General features: G+C 49.0%; 1 protein-coding gene across 1 annotated transcript in view; it reads right to left on the reverse strand.

Moving 5' to 3' along the window:
* aacs (acetoacetyl-CoA synthetase) overlaps window positions 1-24531 on the reverse strand; it is a 189721-nt gene that overhangs the window by 154641 nt on the left and 10549 nt on the right. The window contains exons 3-4 of the mRNA XM_038790294.1: window positions 21857-21977; window positions 19443-19556 (exon numbers count right to left, since the gene is read on the reverse strand). Of these exons, the coding sequence (XP_038646222.1) occupies window positions 19443-19556; window positions 21857-21977 (235 nt within the window). The remainder of the gene's footprint in view (window positions 1-19442; window positions 19557-21856; window positions 21978-24531) is intronic.

Raw genomic sequence — 24531 nt, forward strand, 5'->3', positions numbered from 1 at the left:
AAAATAGTTGACTAAAAATATTTGAAAAAATTTGAATAATTCTACCAAAGGATTGGTACAGCCTTAAGGGTTGAGCATCCTCCTAGCATTCTATTATATCCACCTTCGAGCATTCATATCTCTTGCTAGTGCCATTATTAAATGGAGATAAGCAGTTTACTCAAGTAGGACATAGCCTTTTGCAAACATGTATTAATTGATAACAACATACTTACACAATGCAGTCCAATATTTAAACAGTAAACCAACAGCTTATGAATGGTCATGGAGGCATTTTAACAGCAGTCTAAGGTCATCAGTCGAAATTTAGAAAGAATACAAGTTTGTCAAGCTACAAACTAAAAATACTGCATGATGTAAGCACAAATTCCTGAAAAATTGGGACCTTAAATTCATTAAATCTGGTCATTTGTGAGCCAGTGTCAGAAAAACGCAAACTGCGAGCTCTTGAAAGAAAACAATTTGTTAACTAACAACTGTCAGGGAAGGGGATTGTGATATACATGTACGACGCTCAACTTCCTCTGAAGTTGTAAAAAAGATATTGGACGCGATTCTCCGCTGCCCACACCGGTTGGGAGAATAGCGGGAGGGCCTCCCAACATTTTGTGCGCCCACCCGCTATTCTTCTCCCCCCCCCCCCCCTCTCGCCCGACCCACGTCACGAATCGCCACTCGCCGTTTTTTACGGCGAGCGGCGATTCTCCGCGGCCGATGGGCCGAGCGGCCGGGCCTTTACGCCCGTTTTTTCACGGCAGCAAACACACCTGCTTGCTGCCGTCGTAAAAACGGGCGCTGGATGCCCGTTTGGGGCATCCAGAGGCCCGTTTGGGGCGGGAGCACCACCGTTGTGCTCGGGAGGGGACAGGCCCGCAATCGGTGCCCACCGATGGCCGGGCCTGCGTCCAAAAGGGACGCACTATTTCCCCCCCTCCACCGCCCGACAAGATCAAGCCGCCACATCGTGTCGGGCGGCAGAGAAATGCGGAACCGCGCATGCGCGGGTTCCGTCAATGGCGTGATGACGTCACCCGCGCATGCACGGGTTGGAGCCGGCTACAACATGCGCATGCGCGGCTGACGTCATACAGACGGCAGCCGCGCATCATCTTGGCGCGCAGCCTTAACGACGGTCGTTAAGGCCACGACGCCGTGATTCCCGGGGTCCCGCTCCTAGCCCCGATTGGGGGGGGGGGGGGGGGGGGGGGGGTTGAAATCGGGTCCCGGGAACGGGCGTGAAGGCTGCCGTGAAACACGGCCAGTTTCACGGCAGCCTTTCCGACTCTCCGCATTTGCGGAGAATCGCGCCCATTGTATTCATCTATTAGCATAGACTCAAGATTCTGTACAGGAATAAAAACAAAGTGCTGGAAAAACAGCAGGTCTGGCAGCCTATTTAGAGAGAGAAACAGTGTTAATGTTTCAAGTCCAATATGATTCTTCAGAACTAAAGAGAGGTAGAATCAGAATGGATTTTATGCAGTTGAAAAAGGGTGGGGCTAATTAAACATAAATCAAGGAGAGAGTAGAGGGCAAGGCAGATTAAATAACAAAGATGTCATGGAACACAAGACAAAGGGAGTGGTAATGATAGTAATGGTCCAAAGTATTAATAGAAGAATAAAGGTCAGGACTGTCTGAAAGCAAACTGGAAGAATGTTTTAATAGCAGGATAAAAGCCTGCTCCAACTTCCTTCCTAAAATCCAGAAACAGTACTATCCTAGTGGACCCACCATTTCAGGCTGTCTTTGCCCCAATGAACTTATTTCCTCTCTTGATTATGTTTTTCTCCCCATGTCCAATTCCACCTCCACCCCCACCACCTCCTCGCCTCGCCCCAAATCCCACATTTGTGATTATTCTACCGCCCTTTGTCATTTCAACTATTTCCAGTTTCCTGGCCCTTGGCACCTCTTCTTCTCTCAGGATGTCCAATCCCATTACATCTCCATCCACCAACAGGGTGGTGTTAAGGGTAAGATCCTGGCATGGATAGAGGATTGGCTGACTGGCAGAAGGCAGAGAGTGGGGATAAAGGGGTCTTTTTCAGGAAGGCAGCCGGTGACTAGTGGTGTGCCTCAGGGGTCTGTGCTGGGACCATAACTTTTCACAATATACATTAATGATCTGGAAGAAGGAACTGAAGGCACTGTTGCTAAATTTGCAGATGATACAAAGAACTGTAGAGGGACAAGTAGTATTGTGGAAGCAAGGGGCCTGCACAAGGATTTGGACAGGCTAGGAGAGTGGGCAAAGAAGATGCAGATGAAATTAAATGAAGTGAAAATCACTTATTGTCACGAATAGGCTTCAATGAAGTTACTGTGAAAAGCCCCCAGTCGCCACATTACGGCGCCTGTCCGATGGAATACACTTGTGGAAAAGTGTGAGGTTATGCACTTTGGGATGGACTATTTTCTAAATGGGGAAATGCTTAGGAAATCAGAAGCACAGAGGTACTTAGGAGTCCTAGTTCAAGATTCTCTTAAGGTTAACGTGCAGGTTCAGTCAGCAGTTAAGAAGGCAAATGGAATGTTAGCATTCATGTCGAGAGGGCTAGAATACGAGACCAGGGATGTACTTCTGAGGCTGTATAAGGCTCTGGTCAGACCCCATTTGAAGTATTGCGAGCAGTTTTGGGCCCCGTATCTAAGGAAGGATGCTGGCCTTGGAAAGGGTCCAGAGGAGGTTCATAAGAATGAAGAGCTCGTCGCATGAGGAATGGTTGAGGATTCTCGGTCTGTACTCATTGGAGCTTAGAAGGATGAGAGGGCATCTTATTGAAACTTACAGGATACTGCAAGGCTTGGATAAAGTGAACGTGGAGCAGATATTTCCACTTATAGGAAAAACTAGAACCAGAGGGCACCATCTCAGACAAAGGGACGATCCTTTAAAACAGAGATGAGGAGGAATTTCTTCAGCCAGAGGGTGGTGAATCTGTGGAACTCTTTGCCGCAGAAGGCTGTGGAGGCCAAATCACTGAGTGTCTTTAAGACAGAGATAGATAGGTTCTTGATTAATAAGGGGATCAGGGGATAAGGGGTTATGGAGAGAAGGCAGGAGAATAGGGATGAGAAAAATATCAGCCACGTTTGAATGGCGGAGCAGACTCGATGGGCCGAGTGGCCTAATTCTGCTCCTATGTCTTATGGTCTGAGGGCTCTCCAATTCTTCCTTGAACAGACGCCTAACATTCCGCATCCACCACCACCCTCCTCTGCCTGGCTGAACTTGTTCACCCACTGAACAACTTCTTGAATTTGTCTAATTTCCCCCCAAGCAACAAGCATGGCAATGGATAACCGTGTGGGTCCCAGTTATACAGTCTTTTAGTGGGGTATATGGAACATTACTTTCCAGTTCTACTCAGGCCCTATCCCACAACTCTTTATCTGGTACATAATGACCATATTGGTGCGGTTCATGCTCTCATCATCAATTTTGCTTCCAATTCCGCCACATTCCATCTTATATGGACACGGTCCTTGTGCAGTCAAATTCCCTTACTTACATCACTTGCCTCGGAAAGGCAACCAGCATAACTAAGGACCCCATGCACCCTGGACATGCTCCCTTCCATCTCTTCCATCAGGAAAAAGATACAAAAGTTTGAGGTCATGTACCAACCGACTCAAGAACAGCTTCTTCCCTGCTGCCATCAGACTTTTGAACGGACCTACCTCATATTAGGTTGATCTTTTCTTTACATCCTAGATATGACTGTAACATTACATTCAGTAGTACTAATACATGTGACAATAAAAAAATCAAATCAAGATCAGAAGGATAACTGTAGCGAAAGGACGTGAAAGGCACTGCATTAATGCAAGTTCTTCTATTAGGAGTGGAAGCATGTTATTGGAATGTTATTCATGAGTAAAGAATGTTGTTGAAGAAGTATTATGTGATTTTGTACATTTGTTGTCTATTGCACTATTTCAAGGCATGTAAAAATGGACAATATCAGCAAACCTCCACAGAGATAATATTCCATCAAAAGAAAGGGCATGAGAGAGCGGTCATGGGTAGCAGAGCTCCTGAGGGGGGAACACAGTCACAGTCCGTTCCCCGAGGAGAACTTGCGCCTCAGCGTGTAAACTGGTCCGACTGAGCCCCACCCGCCTCGCACAGCAAGAGAGCGTGGAAGAAGAGGAGCGGCGGCCCGGAGCAAAGTCGGGAAGGGGAGAGAGCGGCGAAATAGAGAGGCCCCCCCTTCCCCCTTCCGGTGGCAACCACGAGGCAAGCGGTGAATCAAAGGAGGACTCCCGACCCAATGAGAAGCCTCTCTCCCGACCCAGTGAGAGAGAGAGAAGGGGAAAAAGAAGGGGAAAGAAAAGGAAGGGAACAAACCACAAAACATAAACAAAACCGGACAGACAAATAATATAAAACCTAAATCCTGAAACCTGAGGCAGACCGAAGCCGGCGAGAGCAGAGGAGCGGAGGAAGGGAGAGCAACCTCAGGGTAAGGAACAGCAGCGTGAAGAGAGTGAAAGAGACAGATGGCTGGAGGAAAGAAAAATACCAAAGTGAAGGGACGGTGAGACGCACAGAGCAGCAGCAGCGAGGGGAAAGCGCAGGAGCAGCGGACGCACAGGCAGACGGCCCCACAAGACGAGAAGGAGGTACAGGCGAGCCTGAAGGAAAGAGGATGTCGTACCAAACAGCGGTGTGGGAGCAGGGCACAGCAACCAGCATCCCCTCCGCACAGGAGGAAGAGTGGAGAAACATGATAAAAAAAAGGAGCTAAGCGCCATAAAGGAGGCGCTCAGTTCGGAGCTCCACGCAATGATGAAGGAGGTGCTGGCGGAGACAACGGACAAAATGCAGCAGGCCATCGAAGGCCTGGGAAGGGAAGTGGAGGCACGAGAGGAAACGATTCTGGAGTTGGAGAGGGCCATCTCAGACCAGAGCGACATGATAGTAGCCCTGGGTGCCGAGGTGAAAAGGTTGGTAACGTCCCAGGGGAGCCTAAGAGGGAAAGTAGGTCCAGATGGCAAAACATTAGAATAGTGGAGCTGCCAGAGGGGATAGAGGGCAGAGACCCAACAGGCTACATCACCCAAATGCTGGGCAGGCTAGTGGGAAGGGAGGAATTTCCAAACCCCCAGAAAGCCCCAGGCCGCACAGGTTGCTCCGACCTAACCCAAAGCCGGGGAGCAGCCCCGAGCAATTATCGCGAAGCTGCACCGGTTCAAAGTCTGGGAGAAAATCCTAAAGTGGGCCCGGCAAACGAGATCGAGCACATGGGAAAGGAAGAACATAAGGGTGTATCAGAACATTGGGGCGGATCTGGCCAAAAGAAGGGCTGAATTCAACAAGGGAAAATCAGCTCTCTACAAAACAAGGTGAAATTTGGGATGTTATTCCCGGCCAAACTCTGGGTAACATTTAAGGGGAAAGAGCTGCACTTTAACACCCCAGCGGCAGCTGATGAGTTCATTAGGGGCTGGTTTAGCACAGTGCGCTAAATAATTGGGTTGTAGTGCAGAACAAGGCCAGCAGCACGGGTTCAATTCCCATCCCAGCCTCCCCGAACAGGCGGCGGAATGTGACGACTAGGGGCTTTTCACAGTAACTTCATTGAAGGCTACTTGTGACAATAAGTGATTATTATTATAGATCAAACAAACTGGGGGAGCAGCAGCCGCAACCACTATGAAAGCCATGGGGATGGAAAAGAAAGGGAAAATCAGAACAAAGAGCGGTGGACCGACCGCAAACAAGAACAATAAGATCATGAATTGTGCACACGTATTTAATATTTTGCGCAGGACTGTGCTACCTCGTTTCCAGGCTTGTCTCCTCTCTCAATGCGATGGGGTGGGGGGAGTGGAGTGAGGGAAATGAAGGTGAGAAAAGCGGACAGGAGGGCAAGACAAGGGCCAGTAGGAGGAAGGATAAACAAGGCCAGATCTGGGCGAATACTGGGAAGGAGGGCCACCGTACTAGCGAAGAGGGCCAGCAAGGGAGGGCAGGATGGAAGGAGGGCCACGGCGTGCCTCTCCGGGGAGAGGGAGCACCTGGCACAAGAAGGGAGGGGGCGGGGGGGGTAAACAGAGGAGTCGGGGGAGAGTGCAGAACAAAAGAGAAGCAAAGAGAAGGGGGAGGTAGAGAAGCAGTACAGACACAGGCCTTGGCGGCCATGGAGCAGGGCGAGGAACAAAGATGCCACCTCAAGCAGCCACTCGGGAGGGCATCAGGGCGAAGGGAGACACTGGAGGGCAGGGGCGCACCCACATGGCATACACATAGCTTTTCTTTTATACTTGGAATGTGAGGGGGCTGAATGGGCCGGTCAAGAGAACGAGAGTAATCTCGCATTTGAAGGGACTGAAGGCGGATGTAGCAATGCTACAAGAGACCCATTTGAAGGTGGCGGACCAGGTCCGCCTGAGAAGGGGGTGGGTGGGACAGGTGTTCCACTCAGGACTGGACGCAAAGAACCGGGGGGTGGCGATCCTGGTAGGGAAGAGGGTGTCGTTCGTGGCGGCGGAGGTGGTGGCGGATAAAGAGGGTAGATATGTCATGGTGAAGGGTAGGCTACAGGGGGAGAAAGTGGTGCTGGTTAATGTGTATGCCCCGAACTGGGACGACGCTGGCTTCATGAGGCGCCTACTGGGCCTCATTCCGGACCTGGAGGCAGGGGGCCTGATCATGGGGGGGGACTTCAACACAGTGCTGGACCCCGTGCTGGACAGATCGAGTTCAAGGACGAGTAGGAGGCCGGCAGCGGCAGAAGTGTTAAAGGGGTTTATGGAGCAGATGGGAGGGGTGGACCCCTGGAGGTTTGGGAGGCCGAGGGCGAGGGAGTATTCCTTTTTCTCCCATGTCCACAGAGTCTATTCTAGAATTGACTTTTTTGTATTGAGCAGGGGACTGATCCCGAAAGTACGGGAAGTGGAGTACTCGGCCATAACGGTCTCAGACCACGCGCCACACTGGGTAGATTTGGAAATGGGGGAGGCGCGAGACCAGCGTCCGCTGTGGCGCCTGGATGTGGGGTTGCTGGCGGATGAGGAGGTGTGTAAGAGGGTCCGGAAGAGCATTGAAAGATATCTGGACATTAATGACACGGGGGAGGGGCAGGTGGGGATGGTATGGGAGGCCCTGAAGGCGGTGATCCGGGGGGAGCTGATCTCCATACGGGCACATAGGGAAAGGAGGGAGAGACAGGAGAGGGAGAGGCTGGTGGGGGAGCTTCTGGACGTGGATAGGAAATATGCGGAGGCACCAGAGGAGGGGCTGTTGGGGGAACGGCGCAGTTTGCAGGCTAAGTTTGACCTGTTGACCACCAGAAAGGCGGAGACACAGTGGAGAAGGGCGCAGGGCGCGATTTATGAGTATGGGGAGAAGGCGAGTAGGATGTTGGCGCATCAGCTCCGCAAGCGGGATGCGGCTAGAGAAATTGGGGGAGTGAGGGAGAGGGGTGGGAACGTAGTGCAGAAGGGGCCAGAAGTAAATGGGGTTTTCAGAGACTTCTATAAGGAGCTGTATCGGTCAGAGCCGCCGACGAGGGGAGGGGGGATGGAGGGCTTCTTGAACAAATTGAGGTTCCCCAAGGTCCAAGAGGAGCTGGTAGAGGGGCTGGGGGCGCCGATAGGGTTAGAGGAGCTAGTCAAGGGGATTGGGCATATGCAGTCGGGGAAGGCGCCGGGGCCAGACGGGTTCCCGGTGGAATTTTACAAAAAATATGCGGATTTGGTGGGCCCTGTGCTGGTACGAGCCTTCAACGAGGCATGGGAGGGGGGGGCTCTGCCCCCGACAATGTCGCAGGCACTGATCTCTCTGATCTTGAAGCGGGACAAGGACCCCGTGCAGTGCGGGTCATATAGGCCTATCTCGCTCCTGAATGTGGACGCCAAGCTGCTGGCAAAGATCCTGGCTACCAGGATAGAGGATTGTGTGCCAGGGGTGATACACGAGGACCAGACGGGTTTTGTGAAAGGGCGGCAGCTTAATACGAACGTGCGGAGACTGCTGAACGTCATCATGATGCCGGCAGTGGAGGGGGAGGCGGAGATAGTGGTGGCATTGGACGCGGAGAAAGCATTTGATAGGGTGGAGTGGAAGTACCTGTGGGAGACGCTGGAACGGTTTGGATTTGGGGAGGGGTTTATTAAATGGGTGAAGCTGCTCTATTCGGCCCCGACGGCAAGTGTAGTGACGAATGGTAGGAGATCGGAGTATTTTGGGCTCCACCGGGGGACCAGACAGGGGTGCCCCTTGTCCCCCCTGCTCTTCGCACTGGCAATTGAACCGTTGGCGATGGCACTGAGGGGCTCAGGGGGGTGGAGAGGGCTGACAAGGGGCGGGGAGGAGCACCGGGTATCGCTATACGCGGACGACCTGTTGCTATACGTGGCAGACCCAGAAGGGGGAATGCCGGAGGTGATGGAACTGCTAGCAGAATTCGGGGACTTTTCGGGGTACAAGCTAAACTTGGGTAAGAGTGAGGTATTTGTGATACACCCAGGGGACCAGGAAGAGGGAATCGGGAGACTCCCGTTGAAGAGAGCAGGAAAGAGTTTTAGATATTTAGGGGTGCAGGTGGCAAGGAACTGGGGGACTCTCCACAAGTTGAACTTCTCCAGGCTGGTGGAACAGATGGAGGAGGAATTTAAAAGGTGGGACATGGTGCCGCTGTCGCTGGCGGGCAGAGTGCAGTCCGTTAAAATGACGGTCCTCCCGAGGTTTTTGTTTTTATTTCAGTGCTTGCCCATCTTCCTCCCTAGGGCCTTTTTTAAAAAGGTGACGAGCAGCATCATGAGCTACGTGTGGGCGCACGGCACCCCAAGGGTGAGGAGGGTCTTCTTGGAGCGGAGTAGGGATAGTGGAGGGCTGGCATTACCCAATCTTTCGGGGTATTACTGGGCGGCTAATGTATCGATGGTGCGCAAGTGGATGATGGAAGGGGAGGGGGCAGCTTGGAAACGAATGGAGAGGGCGTCCTGTGGCAACATAAGCCTGGGGGCCCTAGTAACGGTGCCATGGCCGCTCCCTCCCACGAGGTACACCACGAGCCCGGTGGTGGCGGCCACCCTCAAGATCTGGGGGCAGTGGAGGCGACACAGGGGGGAAGTGAGAGGTCTGATGGAGGCACCGTTAAGAGGGAACCACAGATTCATCCCGGGGAACATGGACGGGGGATTTCAGAGCTGGCACAGGGTGGGCATCAGGCAGCTGAAGGATCTGTTTGTAGACGGGAGGTTTGCGAGCCTGAGAGAGCTGGAGGAGAAATTCGGGCTCCCCCCGGGAAACATGTTTAGACATTTGCAGGTGAAGGCATTTGCTAGACGCCAGGTGGAAGGGTTTCCCTTGCTCCACAGTAGGGGGGCGAGCGATAGGGTGCTCTCGGGGGTCTGGGTCGGAGGGGGGAGGATATCGGACATCTACAAAGTAATGCAGGAGGCGGAGGAGGCATCAGTAGAGGAGCTGAAAGTCAAGTGGGAGGGGGAGCTGGGAGAACAGATAGAGGATGGGACATGGGCTGATGCCCTGGAGAGGGTTAATTCTTCCTCCTCGTGTGCGAGGCTTAGCCTCATTCAATTTAAGGTGCTACATAGAGCCCATATGACGGGGACAAGGATGAGTCGGTTCTTTGGGGGTGAGGACAGATGTGTCAGGTGTTCGGGAAGTCCAGCGAACCATGTCCATATGTTTTGGGCATGTCCGGCACTGGAGGAGTTCTGGAAGGGGGTGGCAAGGACGGTGTCAAGGGTGGTGGGATCCAGGGTCAAACCAGGATTGGGACTTGCGATCTTTGGGGTTGGGGTGGAGCCGGGGGTACAGGAGGCGAGAGAGGCCGGAGTACTGGCCTTTGCGTCCCTAGTTGCTCGAAGAAGGATATTAATACAGTGGAAGGACGCGAGGCCTCCAAGCGTGGAAACTTGGATTAATGACATGGCAAGCTTTATTCAGTTGGAAAGGGTCAAATTTGCGAGCAGGGTCAAATTTAGGGCAGCAGGGTAGTTAGCATAAATGCTTCACAGCTCCAGGGTCCCAGGTTCGATTCCCGGCTGGGTCACTGTCTGTGTGGAGTCTGCACGTCCTCCCCCTGTGTGCGTGGGTTTCCTCCGGGTGCTCCGGTTTCCTCCCACAGTCCAAAGATGTGCGGGTTAGGTGGATTGGCCATGCTAAATTGCCCGTAGTGTCCTAATAAAAAGTAAGGTTAAGGGGGGGTTGTTGGGTTACGGGTATAGGGTGGATACGTGGGTTTGAGTAGGGTGATCATGGCTCGGCACAACATTGAGGGCCGAAGGGCCTGTTCTGTGCTGTACTGTTCTATGTCTAAATTCGCCCTGAGAGGGTCGGTACAAGGGTTCTTCAGGCGGTGGCAGCCTTTCCTCGACTTTTTGGATCAGAGATAGGGTACAGAGGTCACAGCAGCAGCAACCCGGGGGGGAGGGGGAGGTGGCAACAACGGGTGTGGTGGGTTATTTACGGTTGTAAGGCGGGCAAATTTGTTCGCGGTTCATGTTTGATGTTGATTGTTGCTTTGTTTGTTTTTGGGGAGGGGGGAGGGGGGAGGGGGGGAGGGACAACGCGCGCGAGTTCGGGCGGGGGGGGGGATATTTGTTAAGAGGGAATATTTTGTAATATTCTATAGTTAGTTGGGGTAAATATTTTCATGTAAAAAAAATTTTCAATAAAAATTATTTTTAAAAAAATAGCTTTTCTTTTATAAATTTAGAGTACCCAATTAATTTTTTCCAATTAAGGGGCAATTTAGCACGGCCAATCCACCTACCCTGCACATCTTTGGGTTGTGGGGGCGAAACCCACACAAACACAGGGAGAATGTGCAAACTCCACACGGACAGTGACCCAGAGCCGGGATCGAACCTGGGATCTCGGCGCTGTGAGGCTACAGGGCTAACCCACTGCGCCTCCGTGCTGCTCGGCATACACATAGCTAGCAGTCATGTTGGGTGCACCCTGAACAAAGGGAAACCCCGGAGCAATGGGGCCCGGCCCCATGATGAAAGCGGTGACCCTAGCCATTTTGGACGGTCCCCTAACAAAGGGAAATCCCGAAGTGCAGGGGTGTGTCCACCACGTTAAGTATGGGTGATCCCACAGGACCGGGGGATCAGAAACCCTCCACCAGGATTGTTACCTGGAATGTAAGGGAACTCAACGGCCCAGTGAAAAGATCCAGCGTCTTTGCCCACCTAAGAAGCCTAAAAACAGAAATAATCTACCTACAAGAGTCGCACCTGAGGGAGAAGGATCGGCGGCTGGGAAGGAATGGATGAAAGGGACAGACGTACCATTCATGCTACGGGATGAGAACTGGAGGTAGCAATATTAATTAGCAAGAGGACGAGGTTTACGAAACCAAGACAGTTATGGACCCGGGTGTATCTGGTCTCTCCAGCGCAAAGTTTAGTGCGTGTGCCGTTTGTTTTTTAGTGTTATCAACTGTTTTAATAATGTATCCACCACCCCTCCCCATACGTTGGTACTGAGGGGAGGATATCCTGTTTCTCCAACACAAAATTAGTGTTTGTACCGTTTGGCCTTGTATATATCTTTTACTGTTTTCATAAAGATGTGGCCAATCCACCTAACCTGCACATCTTTTGGGTTGTGGGGGTGAAACCCATCAGCAGCAAACTTGGGAGACATCACATTCAGTTCCCTCATCACATTCGGTTCCCTCAAAGTCATTGATACAGATTGTATACGACCAAGGCCCAAACACTGATCCTTATAGTACCCCACTACTTAGTGCCTGCCAACCAGAAAATGACTTGTTTAATCCTACTGTCTGTTTTGTGCCCATCAACTAATCCGCAATCCATGTTAGTATATGGCCTCCAACCGATGAGCCGTAATTTTCATACTGAAGAGCTCCTGCCAATCCCTCAGTGTGTACTTGGCAGTGTTGTCCGTAGCTTGTCAAGTAATGGATACATTAACAAGCTTTTTATTGCCCTTTTGTGCCTCATTTTTGGCTTTTTAAATTTCATTTTTGGCACTTTGTCACGGTACGTTCTGGTCAGCGGTGTCCGAGAAGGGACACAGGCCGTACTGGTAAATGTGTACGCTCCCAATTAGGACACAGAATTCAAAAAGAATACCATGATGGAAATCCCCGACCTTGACACACACCGACTGATTATGGGGGGGCGACTTTAACTGTGTGCTGGGCCCACTGACCGACCAATCAAACCCCAGAACGGGGAACATTTCTGGCCTGGCTGGCGAGCTAGGAGCCTTCATGGAACAGATGGGGGTGGTGGACCCATGGAGGTTCCTGCACCGGGAAGAAAAGGAGTTCTCAGTCTTTTCGCAGGTGCACAAGGTATACACCCGCATCGACTACTTTGCAGTAGGGAAATTAGTGCTTCCAGGGATAACGGGAAGGGAGTACTCCGCGACGTTATCTCCGACTACGCTCCACACTATATGGATGAGAGGTTGGAGACAGGCCGGGCCCAGCGTCCCACGTGGAGGCTGGACACTGACCTCCTGGCTGACAAGGCCTTCTGCCAAAACAAATATCGCAGGCCATAGGCGACTACATAACAACCAAAACGGGAAGGTCTCACTCTCCACGTTTTGCGAGAGGCACTGAAGGCTGTGATTAGAGGAGAGATCATAGCCTAAAAGGTAAGCAGAGATAGGGAAGAGAGGGCGGCCAGCCAACAACTAGTGGACTCCATTCTGAAAATCAATAGAAAATACTCCGAGGCCCCGACCATAGGGCTGCTGGCAGAGAGGAAGAAAAAGCTACAAATGGACATTAACCTGCTGTCCACTAGGAAAGCAGTATACCAACCCCTCCAGACACGGGCAACCTTCTACGAACACTGAGACAATGCTGGCCACCTACTGTCTCGCCAGCTGAGAAAGCAGGCAGCCACGAGGGAAATAATGCAGGTTAAGGATAGCAAAGAAGAGACTGGTAACAGAGCCAAAGGAGGTCAATTGGGCATTTGCGACCTTCTGAACGCAGAAAAGGCCTTCGACAGAATCAAAAGGAACTACCTCCTCGAGGTACTGGAACGGTTTGGGCTAGGAGCAGGATACGCCGCCTAGGTGAGGCTCCTGTACAACGCTCCCAAAACGAGCGTCTGAACTAACGCCACCAGCTCTGAATACTTCCAGCTACAGAGAGGAACAAGACAGGGCTGCCCCCTGTCCCCACTCTTGTTCCCGCTAGCGATCGAACCTCTGCCGATAGCCCTGCGGGATGCGAAAAGCTGGAAGGGAATCCGGAGAGGAGACAGAGAGCACAGAGTCTCACTCCATGCAGATGACCTGCTCCTCTATGTCTCAAAGCCACAAGAGGGACTGAAGGCAATACTGCAAATACTGAAAGAATTTGGAACCTTATCGGGCTACAAACGTAACCTGGGGAGAAGAGAGGCATTCCCAGTGAACCCAAATGGGGAGGGACAGAGCTGGAGTGACTCGCGTTCAAAACGGCCCAGAACAGATTCCGGTACCTGGGGATCCAAATAGCCAGAGACTGGACAGAGATCCACAAGTGGAACCTGACCAGCCTGGTGGAGGAAGTAAGAAAAGACCTTCAACGGTGGGCTCACTCCCACTCTCCCTGGCGGGGAGAGTGCAGACGAGCAAGATGAACGTACTGCCAATGTTCCTCTTCCTGTTTAGATCCATACCGATCTTCATTCCCAAGGCCTTTTCCAAAACGTAGACAGTTTAATAATGGTGTTTGTGTGGGGGGTGTAAGAACCTGAGAATTCCCAAACCAACACTGCAAAGAAGAAAAATCAAAGGGGGCCTGGCTCTGCCGAACCTACAATACCACCACTGGGCAGCAACAGCAAAAAGAGTGAGAGGATGGGTACAAGAACCCGACGCAGATTGGGTACAAATGGAGGAGGCATCCTATAAAGGAACGACCCTCTGCGCCCTGGCCACAGCTGCACTCACATCCTCCTCAACAAGATACACAACGAGCCCAGTGGTAGCGGCCACGCTGAGAACGTGGACCCATTTGAGACAGCACTACGGGATAACTAAAATGTCCCCCATCTGCGGCCATCATAGATCCCCCCCCCCCTAGCCATGCTAGATACCACCTTCAAAAGATGGAGGTGGGGCGGGGGCACACTGACAGTCGGGGACTTCTACGTAGGGCGCAGACTGGCAACACTGAACGAACTGATGAAGAAGCAGAAACTAGCAAAAAGACAGGAATTGAGACACCTCCAAATAAAACACTCCCTCCGCAAAGAGACAGTAGGGTACCCCTGGGCCCCAGAAAGCACACTACTAGAGGACCTGATAGGCACAAGCAGCGGGAAGGGGGGGCTATGTGGGAAAATATATGGACAGCTGCTGGACAGAGCCCGAACACCACTGGACGGGACCAGACAAAACGGGAGGACAAACTGGGGACAGAGGTAGGGTGGGGACTCTGGAGTGAAGCACTGAGCAGGGTGAACTCCACCTCCTCCTGCGCAAGGCTAAGCCTCATGCAGCTCAAATGGTGCACAGAGCGCACCTGACCAGAACCCGAATGAGCAGGTTCTTCCCAGAGGTGGAGGACAAATGTGAACGGTGCCAGAGGGGCCCGGCCAACCATACCCACATGTTTTGGGCTTGTCCCAAGCTTGCTGGGTTCTGGACAGCCTTCTCCGAGGCAATGTCCATGGTTGTGGGGGTGAGGGTGAAGCCATGCCCAATAGTGGAAATCTTCAGGGTATCAGAGCAGCCAGAGCTACACATGGGGAAGGGGGCCAACGCTCTTGCTTTCGCTTCCCTAATCGCACGCCGGAGAATCCTGCTCGGCTGGCGATCGGCAGCACCGCCCAAAGCTGTAGACTGGCTCACTGACCTCTCGGAATTTCTCCACCTGGAGAAGATTAAGTACGCCATCCGAGGGTCAGAGACAGATTTCCTTGGGTGGGGGGGGTTGGGGGGGGGGGGGGGGGGGGGGGGGGGGGGGTACCGGGGGGGACCACAAGAGAAGAGGAAGGGTGATAAAGCCGGGGGGGGGGGGGGGGGGGGGGGAATTATAAATGGATCCAGAGGGCAACAAAATGTACACAGAGTTAGTTAAATGAAGGACAAAATAAACCTCTCTGTACAATAAAGTAAATTAACGCGGTAAAGAAAAAAGTTATGTATACACACAGCTGCTTATAAACAAGAGAAAAGCCAATAAAAAGATTTTCCAAAAAAAGGAAGCGCATGGGCAGCACGGTGGCGCAGTGGGTAGTACTGCAGTCCCACAGCGCCGAGGTCCCAGGTTCGATCCCGGCTCTGGGTCACTGTCCGTGTGGAGTTTGCACATTCTCCCCGTGTCTGCGTGGATTTCACCCCCACAACCCAAAAGATGTGCAGGGCAGGTGGATTGGCCATGCTAAATTGCCCCTTAATTGGGGGGGAAAATTGGATACTCTAAAATTATATTTTTTTTAAAAAGAAAGGGCTGCCCCCCCCCCCCCCCCCCCCCCCCCACCACCACCAAAAGAAAACTTCTTAATTATCGGCGAATTTTATTGCCACACAGGCACTGCTTACAGAAGACAACCAGTTGAGCTGAACAGAATGTGCATATCCTGTTCAAATTATCCTGTTTGGTACTGTGCCAACTTCTTCACAGATAGATTGCCTATACTTCCATGGCAGGCCTTGATGAACACAATAACTGCATTTCTTGATAAACTGCATGCATGTACCTGTTCAAAACCATATCATACGTAACCCATTATTTATTTTTTTTAATCTGTCATGCAAAGTTCTGAATGCTTACTTTATGGAGATGGAGCAACTCTGACCTATGGATTTAAAACAGGCTGCTAAGCAGCATTAAAAGAGATTACCCTCGGGTAATGCTTGCAAATCTGTTACACATTTAAATGCACACACCTTTCATTTCTGGTCATGACACAACTATGCCGGGCCAGGGGACATCAATCCAGTTAGGGCCACTAATTGAACCTAGCTTTTTTTTTATAAATTTAGAGTACCCAATTATTTGTTTTTCGCAAATAAGGGGCAATTTAGCACACATGCTCATGAGGCTCTCTGCAGTGGGGTGTGGGGCTCACTGGTGCCTGACACTGTGTCACCCCTCATCCCCTCTGGGGGACTCCTGGAATCTGGCACATCATAATTGAAGGTTCTTTTGTTTTTCTGCCTCCGTAGATAGTTCAGGCAGTGTCCAATTGGGCCCCCCTCCACCACCTTCCTTTCCCCTCTGTCCCTACCTCCCCCCTTCCTCTCCCTGCTGTTGGTACAGAGGCGAGGTTATCTGGACTCTCCAGCGCAAAGTTTAATGCGTGTACCGTTTGTTTTTTAGTGTTATCAACTGTTTTAATAATGTATCCACCACCCCTCCCCATACGTTGGTACTGAGGGGAGGATATCCTGTTTCTCCAACACAAAATTAGTGTTTGTACCGTTTGGCCTTGTATATATCTTTTACTGTTTTCATAAAGATGTGGCCAATCCACCTAACCTGCACATCTTTTGGGTTGTGGGGGTGAAACCCATCAGCAGCAAACTTGGGAGACATCACATTCAGTTCCCTCATCACATTCGGTTCCCTCAAAGTCATTGATACAGATTGTATACGACCAAGGCCCAAACACTGGTCCTTATAGGCCCCACTACTTAGTGCCTGCCAACCAGAAAATGGCGTGTTTAATCCTACTGTCTGTTTTGTGCCCATCAACTAATCCGCAATCCATGTTAGTATATGGCCTCCAACCAATGAGCCGTAATTTTCATACTGAAGAGCTCCTGCCAATCCCTCACTGTGTACTTGGCAGTGTTGTCCGTAGCTTGTCAAGTAATGGATATATTAACAAGCTTTTTATGCCTCATTTTTGGCTTTTTAAATTTCATTTTCGTCACTTTAATTTCTTTTATTTTGTCCTAGCTCTAATTATCTTTTAAGATCAATCATCTAATTTTATGGAATGGATCTTCCATTTGTAGAAGACCATCTGCAGCAAAATAAATCTCCATTACTAACATTTTCCATAAAAGCACGGTAGTGCAAGCAAGACAAGGCAAGCTTCCAAAAGGAGTGTTTGAGCTTTCATTTAAGTTGCACATGGAATGTTTGTGTAATAGACTGGTTGCAAAATCAAGTCTGGAGCAGCTGATTTGTACCTGAATGTAGAATGAATGTAGCAAGAGCCCTTATATAAACTAATATATGATGTATTGGCACAAACGTGACTAAATATCTGACTCCCCTCTGGCTGTATGTGCACTCTTGAAAAGCAGTCAGATTCTTGCAGAAGAACGATACAGTTGTTCAGAACATTCCCCTCAGCACTATGATGTCAAATAGACCAGCCTCTATGAACCAATCACAGTGCTGATTCAAGAGGGTGTGGACCTTGGGGATTTCTACTGAATTATTCAGCTTGAAGAACAATTAACCAGTATCTCAATTAATTTGGTTAAACAATACTGATGCTTCCTGTACCAGTTTCTAGACTTTAAAAAAAATTAAAATTGGCTTCATTGTTGCCAACTGCCTTGGACGACTGCCAAACATTCCCTCAGATGGGCCGGGTTTAAACTAAAAACAGGTCATCCTCGCCTTAAACCCAATCTACTAATAATTTGTTTCAACAATACACTCATTTGCTGTAACATGTCAAACCGGACGAGCTGAATCAGACAGACAGTGCTTGTTCCTTTACATTACAATGCTGCAAGTTATAACAGCGGCAGTTTTAACATCAGTGTGGTCAAGTAAATGAGGTGGGGGGGGTCACAGTTTTTTTTTGAGAGGGTAAGAAAAGAAATGGAACCCACCCTGTCCCGAGGGGGGCGGGGGCTCGGGGCACGGCCCGTCCTCTGGAACCAGCTTCTCGGCCATACCCCTCAGCCCGCTAGGCGGGCTTTCGAAGGGGAGGCTTCATTGCAGAGGGCAGGCAGGGCCGTGCCAAGGTCAACAGGGGCGCCAGCTCGACTGCTGAATGCTGCTTCCACCCCCATCCTGGTGGACCCTCACCCTGCCCCTCCCCCTGGCCTAAGCTGCTCAATGTGGAGCCTGGGGGTGGGGGGGAAAAAAAGGAATCAGGTTGGGCGAGAGGAAGTGGCGGAACGGGAGAAGGATTGGAAACGAAACGCACACTGGGAGGGGAATGAGGGCGGGGAGGTGGGGAGGGGGTGGGGTCAAACAACAAGGAGCTGTACAAAGACATGGAAAACCCTTCACCCAATTTCAAATTTATACATGTAAACAATCCAATAGATACCAACAAACACTAGCGGTTAAATCTGTTACCAAATGATTTCTGCGGTGACAACCCAGAGCACCAGATCCGGGGTGGAGGCAGGAAGTCCTCCCCACCCTTCCGGCGATATCCCCACACGCGTGGCTTCCCACAGCTCTCTTGGGGAGGAGGGGGCAGTGGATTCCTAGACTATCTTCCCAGGTGACAGACACAATGGGCGGGGAGGGGACACAGGATAAACATCGAGGACCCTGCGCAAAAACACAGAGTCTGGATACAGTCTCGTCTTCGGCAGACTGTCTCCACAGAGGGAGAACCCGGCAGCCGGGACCGAGCCAGCCCCCTATCTGCGGGTAGCGTTATCAGACACGCCTGTCCTGAGGAATCCCACCACCCCATCCCATGTCTCCACTCATTCCAACCCGACACACAAGAATCTTTCCCTCCACCAAAATAGGTGAAAATGCTTGCATGAACAACTTGAATCTATTGGGTCCACAATGCTCCCACCCAGCTGGGAGATAGGAGATACATTTTTCTGGTCTGACATATTACTGCATATTGTTAAGGGAAATTGAATACAGACACTGGGAGGTTACGCTTCAGTTATACAGGCCATTGGCGAGACCACATCTCAAGTAGTGTTCTCCTTATTAATGGAAGGATGATGTCACCACAGTCCCAGAGGACCATAGGCTGCTCTCCCCTTTGAGAGAGAACTGGTGGTGACTTAACCGGAGGGTCACCACACCTCAGATGAGGGGCAAGGTTGGGAAGCAGGGCCTTCATGAATAACCTCAGCCAGTACACAAATTGAACATATGTTGATGACGACGCTCCACATCACGAATCAGCATCCAGCCAACAGAGATAACCGATCCCCTGCATTGGAGGCAGTTCGCATAAGGTTTACCAGATTAATACCTGGAATAGAAGGGTTGCCTTATGAGGAAATGTTGATCAGACTAGGCTTGTACCCACTGGATTTGGAAAAGTAAGAGGTGACTTGATTGAAACATATAAAGATCCTGGAGGTCTCGACAAGATGGGTGTGGAAAGCATGCTTCCTCTTGTGGGAGAGTCTAGAATTCGGGGTTTCTGTTTAAAAACAGGGTCTCCCAGAAGACAGATGAGGAGGGTCATGAGTCTTTGAAATACTCTTACTCAAAAGGTGATGGAAGCAGGGTCTTTGAATATTTTCATTCATATGTTTATATGTTATACAGAAAATAAGTCAAATGGGTACCTACCAACAACTCTATCGCCCATCTTCACTCCCATCTTTCGGAGAGCTGCAGCGTACAAAGCTACAACTCGCTTTAGCTCCCCAAATGTCACTTTGACAATCTCCTCCTTGCCTTCCGCTGTTAAACAACAGAACACGGATTAAAACTGGAGAGCAGAAAAATAGCACAAAAGCAAAACTAGCAAATCAAACCCCATAACCTAGTCATATCATAACCTAATAATAATGGGCGGTATGGTAGCACAGTGGGTAGCACTGTTGCTTCACAGCTCCAGGGTCCCAGGTTCGATTCTTGGATGGGTCACTGTCTGTGTGGAGTCCGCACGTCCTCCTCGTGACTGCATGGGTTTCCTCTGGGTGGTCCGGTTTCCTCCCACAGTCCAAAGATGTGCAGGTTAAGTGGATTGGCTATGCTAAATTGCCCTTAGTGTCCAAAAACGTTTGGTGGGGTTACTGGGTTATGGCGATAGGGTGTGGGTTTAAGTAGGGTGCTCTTTCCAAGGGCCGGTGCAGACTCGATGGGCCAAATGGCCTCCTTCTGAACTGTAAATTCTATGAAATCTATATCTGGTGTGCATGATGTTTTGAAAAAAGCATATATACCTTAATTGTGCTTTTCAATGTTTTTTTTTAAATGTATTTTCTTGCAAACATGTATCAAAACAGGTCACAGCAAACAATACCCCTGGATGCATACTTCCCAATAATCAACTACACCGTCTGTACAGATTTTTCCTTTTTCACCCCCCCCCGCGACAAATTGCACCTCAAACATGATCGCAAACATATCCCATCTTTCCTCAAACCCCCCTGAAGAGCCCCTTAACTCATACTTTATCTTCTCTAATCGCAGGAAGTTGAACAGGTGACCCAACCAAGCCGCTAACCCCAATGGCAATGCCGACCGCCACTCCAGCAAAATTAGCCACCGTGCAATCAGAGAGGCGAAGGCCAAGACCTCAGCCTTCCTCCCCTCCATGAGCTCCGGCTTCTCCGAAACCCCAAATATCGCCACCAAGGGTCCGGGTCCACCTTCTCCTCCACCATCCTGGCGAAGATCGCGAACACTCCCGCAGAATTTTCCCAATTATGCGCAACACCAAAACATGTGCGCGTAATTCACTTGCCCCCGCCTACACCTCTCACACTCATCTGCTACCCCCTGAAAGAACCCTCTCATTCTCACCTGAGTCATATGCACCCTGTGCACCACCTTAAACTGTATCAGGCTCATCCTTGCACAAGAGGAGTCCCCGCTTACCCAACGCAGTGCCTCACTCCATTCTCCCCAATTGATCTCCCCTCCCAACTATGCTTCCCATTTCTATTTGATCTTCGCCACATGCTCACCTCCCTGCTCCACCAATTCTAATATATATCCCCAATTCTTCCCTCCCTTTCCACATCCGGAAGCAGTAGTCGCTCCAGCAGGGTGTATCCCGGCAACCTAGGGAACCCCCTCCAGACCTTTCACGCAAAGTCCCTAACCTGTAGATACCTGAACTCACTACCCCTCGGCAGCTCTACCCTCTCCCTTAGCTCCTCCAAACTGGTGAACCCTTCCTCCAAATACAGATCCCTCACCTTGACCAGCCCAACTTCCCTCCACCTCCTGTATACACTATCCATCCCCCCCGGCTCAAACCCATGATTCTCACACAGTGGCGTTAGCACCTTCCACCCTAAAATGCCTCAACTGATTCCATATCTTCACTGTGGACTGCAAGTTGAATACCCACTCGGAGCCATTGGCAACGCTGCCGTCACCATAGCCCTCAAACCAGACTCCTTACAAGACTCCTCCTCCATCCTAACCCACTCTACCCCTTAATATTAATTCCAAGAAAACAGTTATAAAATGACGGGATAAAAATGCATCGACTGATACCAGCACACGAACTATCGCTGCACCCAAGATATACGTAGGCATTTTGAACAGAAAAATCTAATGCATAATTTTGAAGACAAGATGTGGACACAGCGCAGAGTTCGATTTGTGTTAGAAATCGCTTAATATTACAATGAAAATCAAAACACCCACCTGAAATACGGAGGTTCAATCACAAAGCAATTTAAAGAAACTGACCACAGTAATAGGGTGACTTTAACACTTTGGCAAAACAACTGTAACTATCCACAAATTACTACAATTCAGCCAGGGATTTGGCCTTTCTCTTATACCAGAACAGGGTAAACCTGAACAGGGTAAATCCTGGATCGCAAGCAGACCTGGGGGCAGAGGGGGTGAGATAGGCAAGAATGTATTTTTCTCATTCCATGTGTTGTGTACTAAAAACAAAACTGAGGCAAGTTTGCCTTTGCTCTGGTAAAAACCCAGCACATTTCTGCACAAGATTCCATTCAAGGAGTCCTCTTCACCCCACTCATCCCCAAATCACAAAGTAATAAAACACTTACATGCTGCGTAAAGAGCCACTTTGTCATCATCTTTATGCTTGAGAAGATTTTCTGCATAGTTTAATCTACTTCCTCTGAACCATTCGGGAACATCTGCAATTCCTTTTGTCCTGTCAATCACCTGGAGGTAACAAACCATCAATAAGAGTTTGGTTTTTTTTTTTGCTCCCTCAGGACAGTGACCATTATATGATCCATTTTCAGTTAAGCCATGTCTGAGATTGTGGTTTTAACAGTATTTTTAACTGAAGAAAAGGGAAATAGAATAAAGATGAAAAGACACTAAAGGCAGACTGTTGGATTGACATATTATTCACAACCTACAACTGAAGACCATATTAACAATTTACAATTGATACACAAATTCCTTGTGTTTTACATAAGATCACAAATTTAAAATAACTTCATGACTGAGGTTTAGTCAAATGTAATTCAGAGTCCTCAAAAAAGATAATTAATACACTAGCATCTCACAACAATAATGTGTAAAGTAAAAGCTACAATCGCTATGATTGGAAACAATAACCCATCTCCAATTAATTTCAAGCATGAACTGAATTTCACAGTTCAGATGATTTGAAAGCTTTTGCTCTCAGTTTGGAGATGGCTTGAATCCACAATTTTGTGATGTTTTCTACCTCTCGCTGAAGTATCAATTCATGTAATCTGCAGATTCTTGATTCAAAGTACCCAATTTTCTTTCGAACTTTTGAGGCATTCCGAATTAGATCTATTAATAGACCGCTTTGGACCACGCGTGCTTTAGAAATAGGACATTTTGAAGAGTTGTGATGGTCGCGGATAGATTGTGGATATATCCAACTTTTAGGGCCAATTATATGGAGTGCAACAAAGATTCACAAAACTGATTCTTGCGATGAGTGGACTGTCGATTGATCTAACATCATGCATACTTTTCCCATCAAATTTTCCCATTATAAAATCCTATGTCCATATGTAAAATAGATTTGTATGTGCAACCTTGTCGCACCATAAGCAAACGCTCTCACCACTGCAATTCTAGTTCCTGCATTACAACACAAATTAAACTTCAAAGCATTTAACTGGTTGTAAAGCACCAAGGGACCTGGAGGTTGTGCAAAGTACTATATAAATGCAAGTCTTTTTGAAAATATTAATAAGAAAATAACTTTATTTTATAATTAGATTGAACCAAGTCTGCATATCCTGGTCTAACTAGTCTCCCGCCTCTAATGCCACTTCATTTGAACTTAATTTTCTACTTGCAATGCCACCAGCAATCAACTGGAATATCACGGACAATTTTACATAGCTTGCTCACTTCCAGTAGTTGCAACTGTTGGTCACATTTTTGCATTCTCTCTTTGCTGTGTCACTATATCTATTTCAACTTTGCTATATTGACTGTCACAATGTAATTACCACCAGTTGCCACAGTTTCGTCCAACATCTACAAGGCTCAAATCAGGAGCGTGATGGAGTACTCTCCAATTGCCTGGGTGAATAAAGTCCCAACAAAACTCAAGAAGATTGGCCTCATCCAGATTGATTACCACCCCATCCACCTCCTTAAAAATTCACTTCCTCCACCACTGATGCACAGCAGCAAATGTGCACAATGAACTGCAACAACTCACTAACCAAGGCTCCTTTGACAGCACCTTCCAAATCCATGGCCCCCTATCGCCTCAAAAGGACAAGGGCAGTCACTGCGTGGGAACGCCACCCTGCAAGTGCCACCCAGGTCACACAACATCCCATTTTGATTTGGAAATATATCCCCGTTCCTTCACTGTTGCTGCGTCAAAAGACTGGACCTCCCTTCCAAACAGCACTGTGGGTGTACCTACACCAGGTGGACTGCAGCTGTTCAAAAAGGCAGCTCACCACCACCACCTTCTCAAGGATGGGCAATGAATGCCAGTGACACCCACACCCAGTGAAAGAAATACCAAAAAAGTTGCAGGCTTTGATCACTGAGGTGGCACTGTGGATTAAAATTCTGCTAGCCTCCCCCAATGTCACTATTTTGTGTTTACAAAATTAATTAGCTGACCTTGAGCAATTTATTGCTAATGGTTATATCATAACATTAGGAAGCCATCATTTTCAACCTAGAGTGCACCAAATAATGTTTAAAAGTGCACCTTTTAAAAACTAAGATAATCCTTTGGAAATAACTATTCATAGCAAAGTTTTGGCAGGATCACATGATAATTAAAATTGTTTCTTGGAAATTTTGAAACATTTATTTTCCCTCGTTCAGGAGTCCAATTGGCTACTTCTCTTCACGTCCCTAAATTGTATCTCGATTTTAACAGAGCACTTGTTCTACAACATGGGAAATTTTCCTGGAACATCCTGGATCATGAATATGTAACTATTTAAATATTTTTTAAAAGGACTAGTCAATCATTCATGAACTGAATGAATTGCACAGCATTACATTTGAATTAGTCCCTGCCTATGGTAATAATCATAGTATTAGAAGCTGCAGTTTTTTTTTAAAAAGCAGCCTACATGCCATGGCTGGATTTTAAAACAATCATTAAAATCAAAATTAAATTATACCTCGTACTTTTTCCCTAACATCTCTTCACAAAAATATTCAATTCCACGACAGCATCCAAACTACTGCCAACTTTCTTGCAATTTTCTAATTGTAAAAGCTTTTGTTTTGAGATCAATAAAGT

This window comes from Scyliorhinus canicula, chromosome 1 (assembly GCF_902713615.1).
Source record: "Scyliorhinus canicula chromosome 1, sScyCan1.1, whole genome shotgun sequence".
Lineage (NCBI taxonomy): Eukaryota > Metazoa > Chordata > Chondrichthyes > Carcharhiniformes > Scyliorhinidae > Scyliorhinus > Scyliorhinus canicula.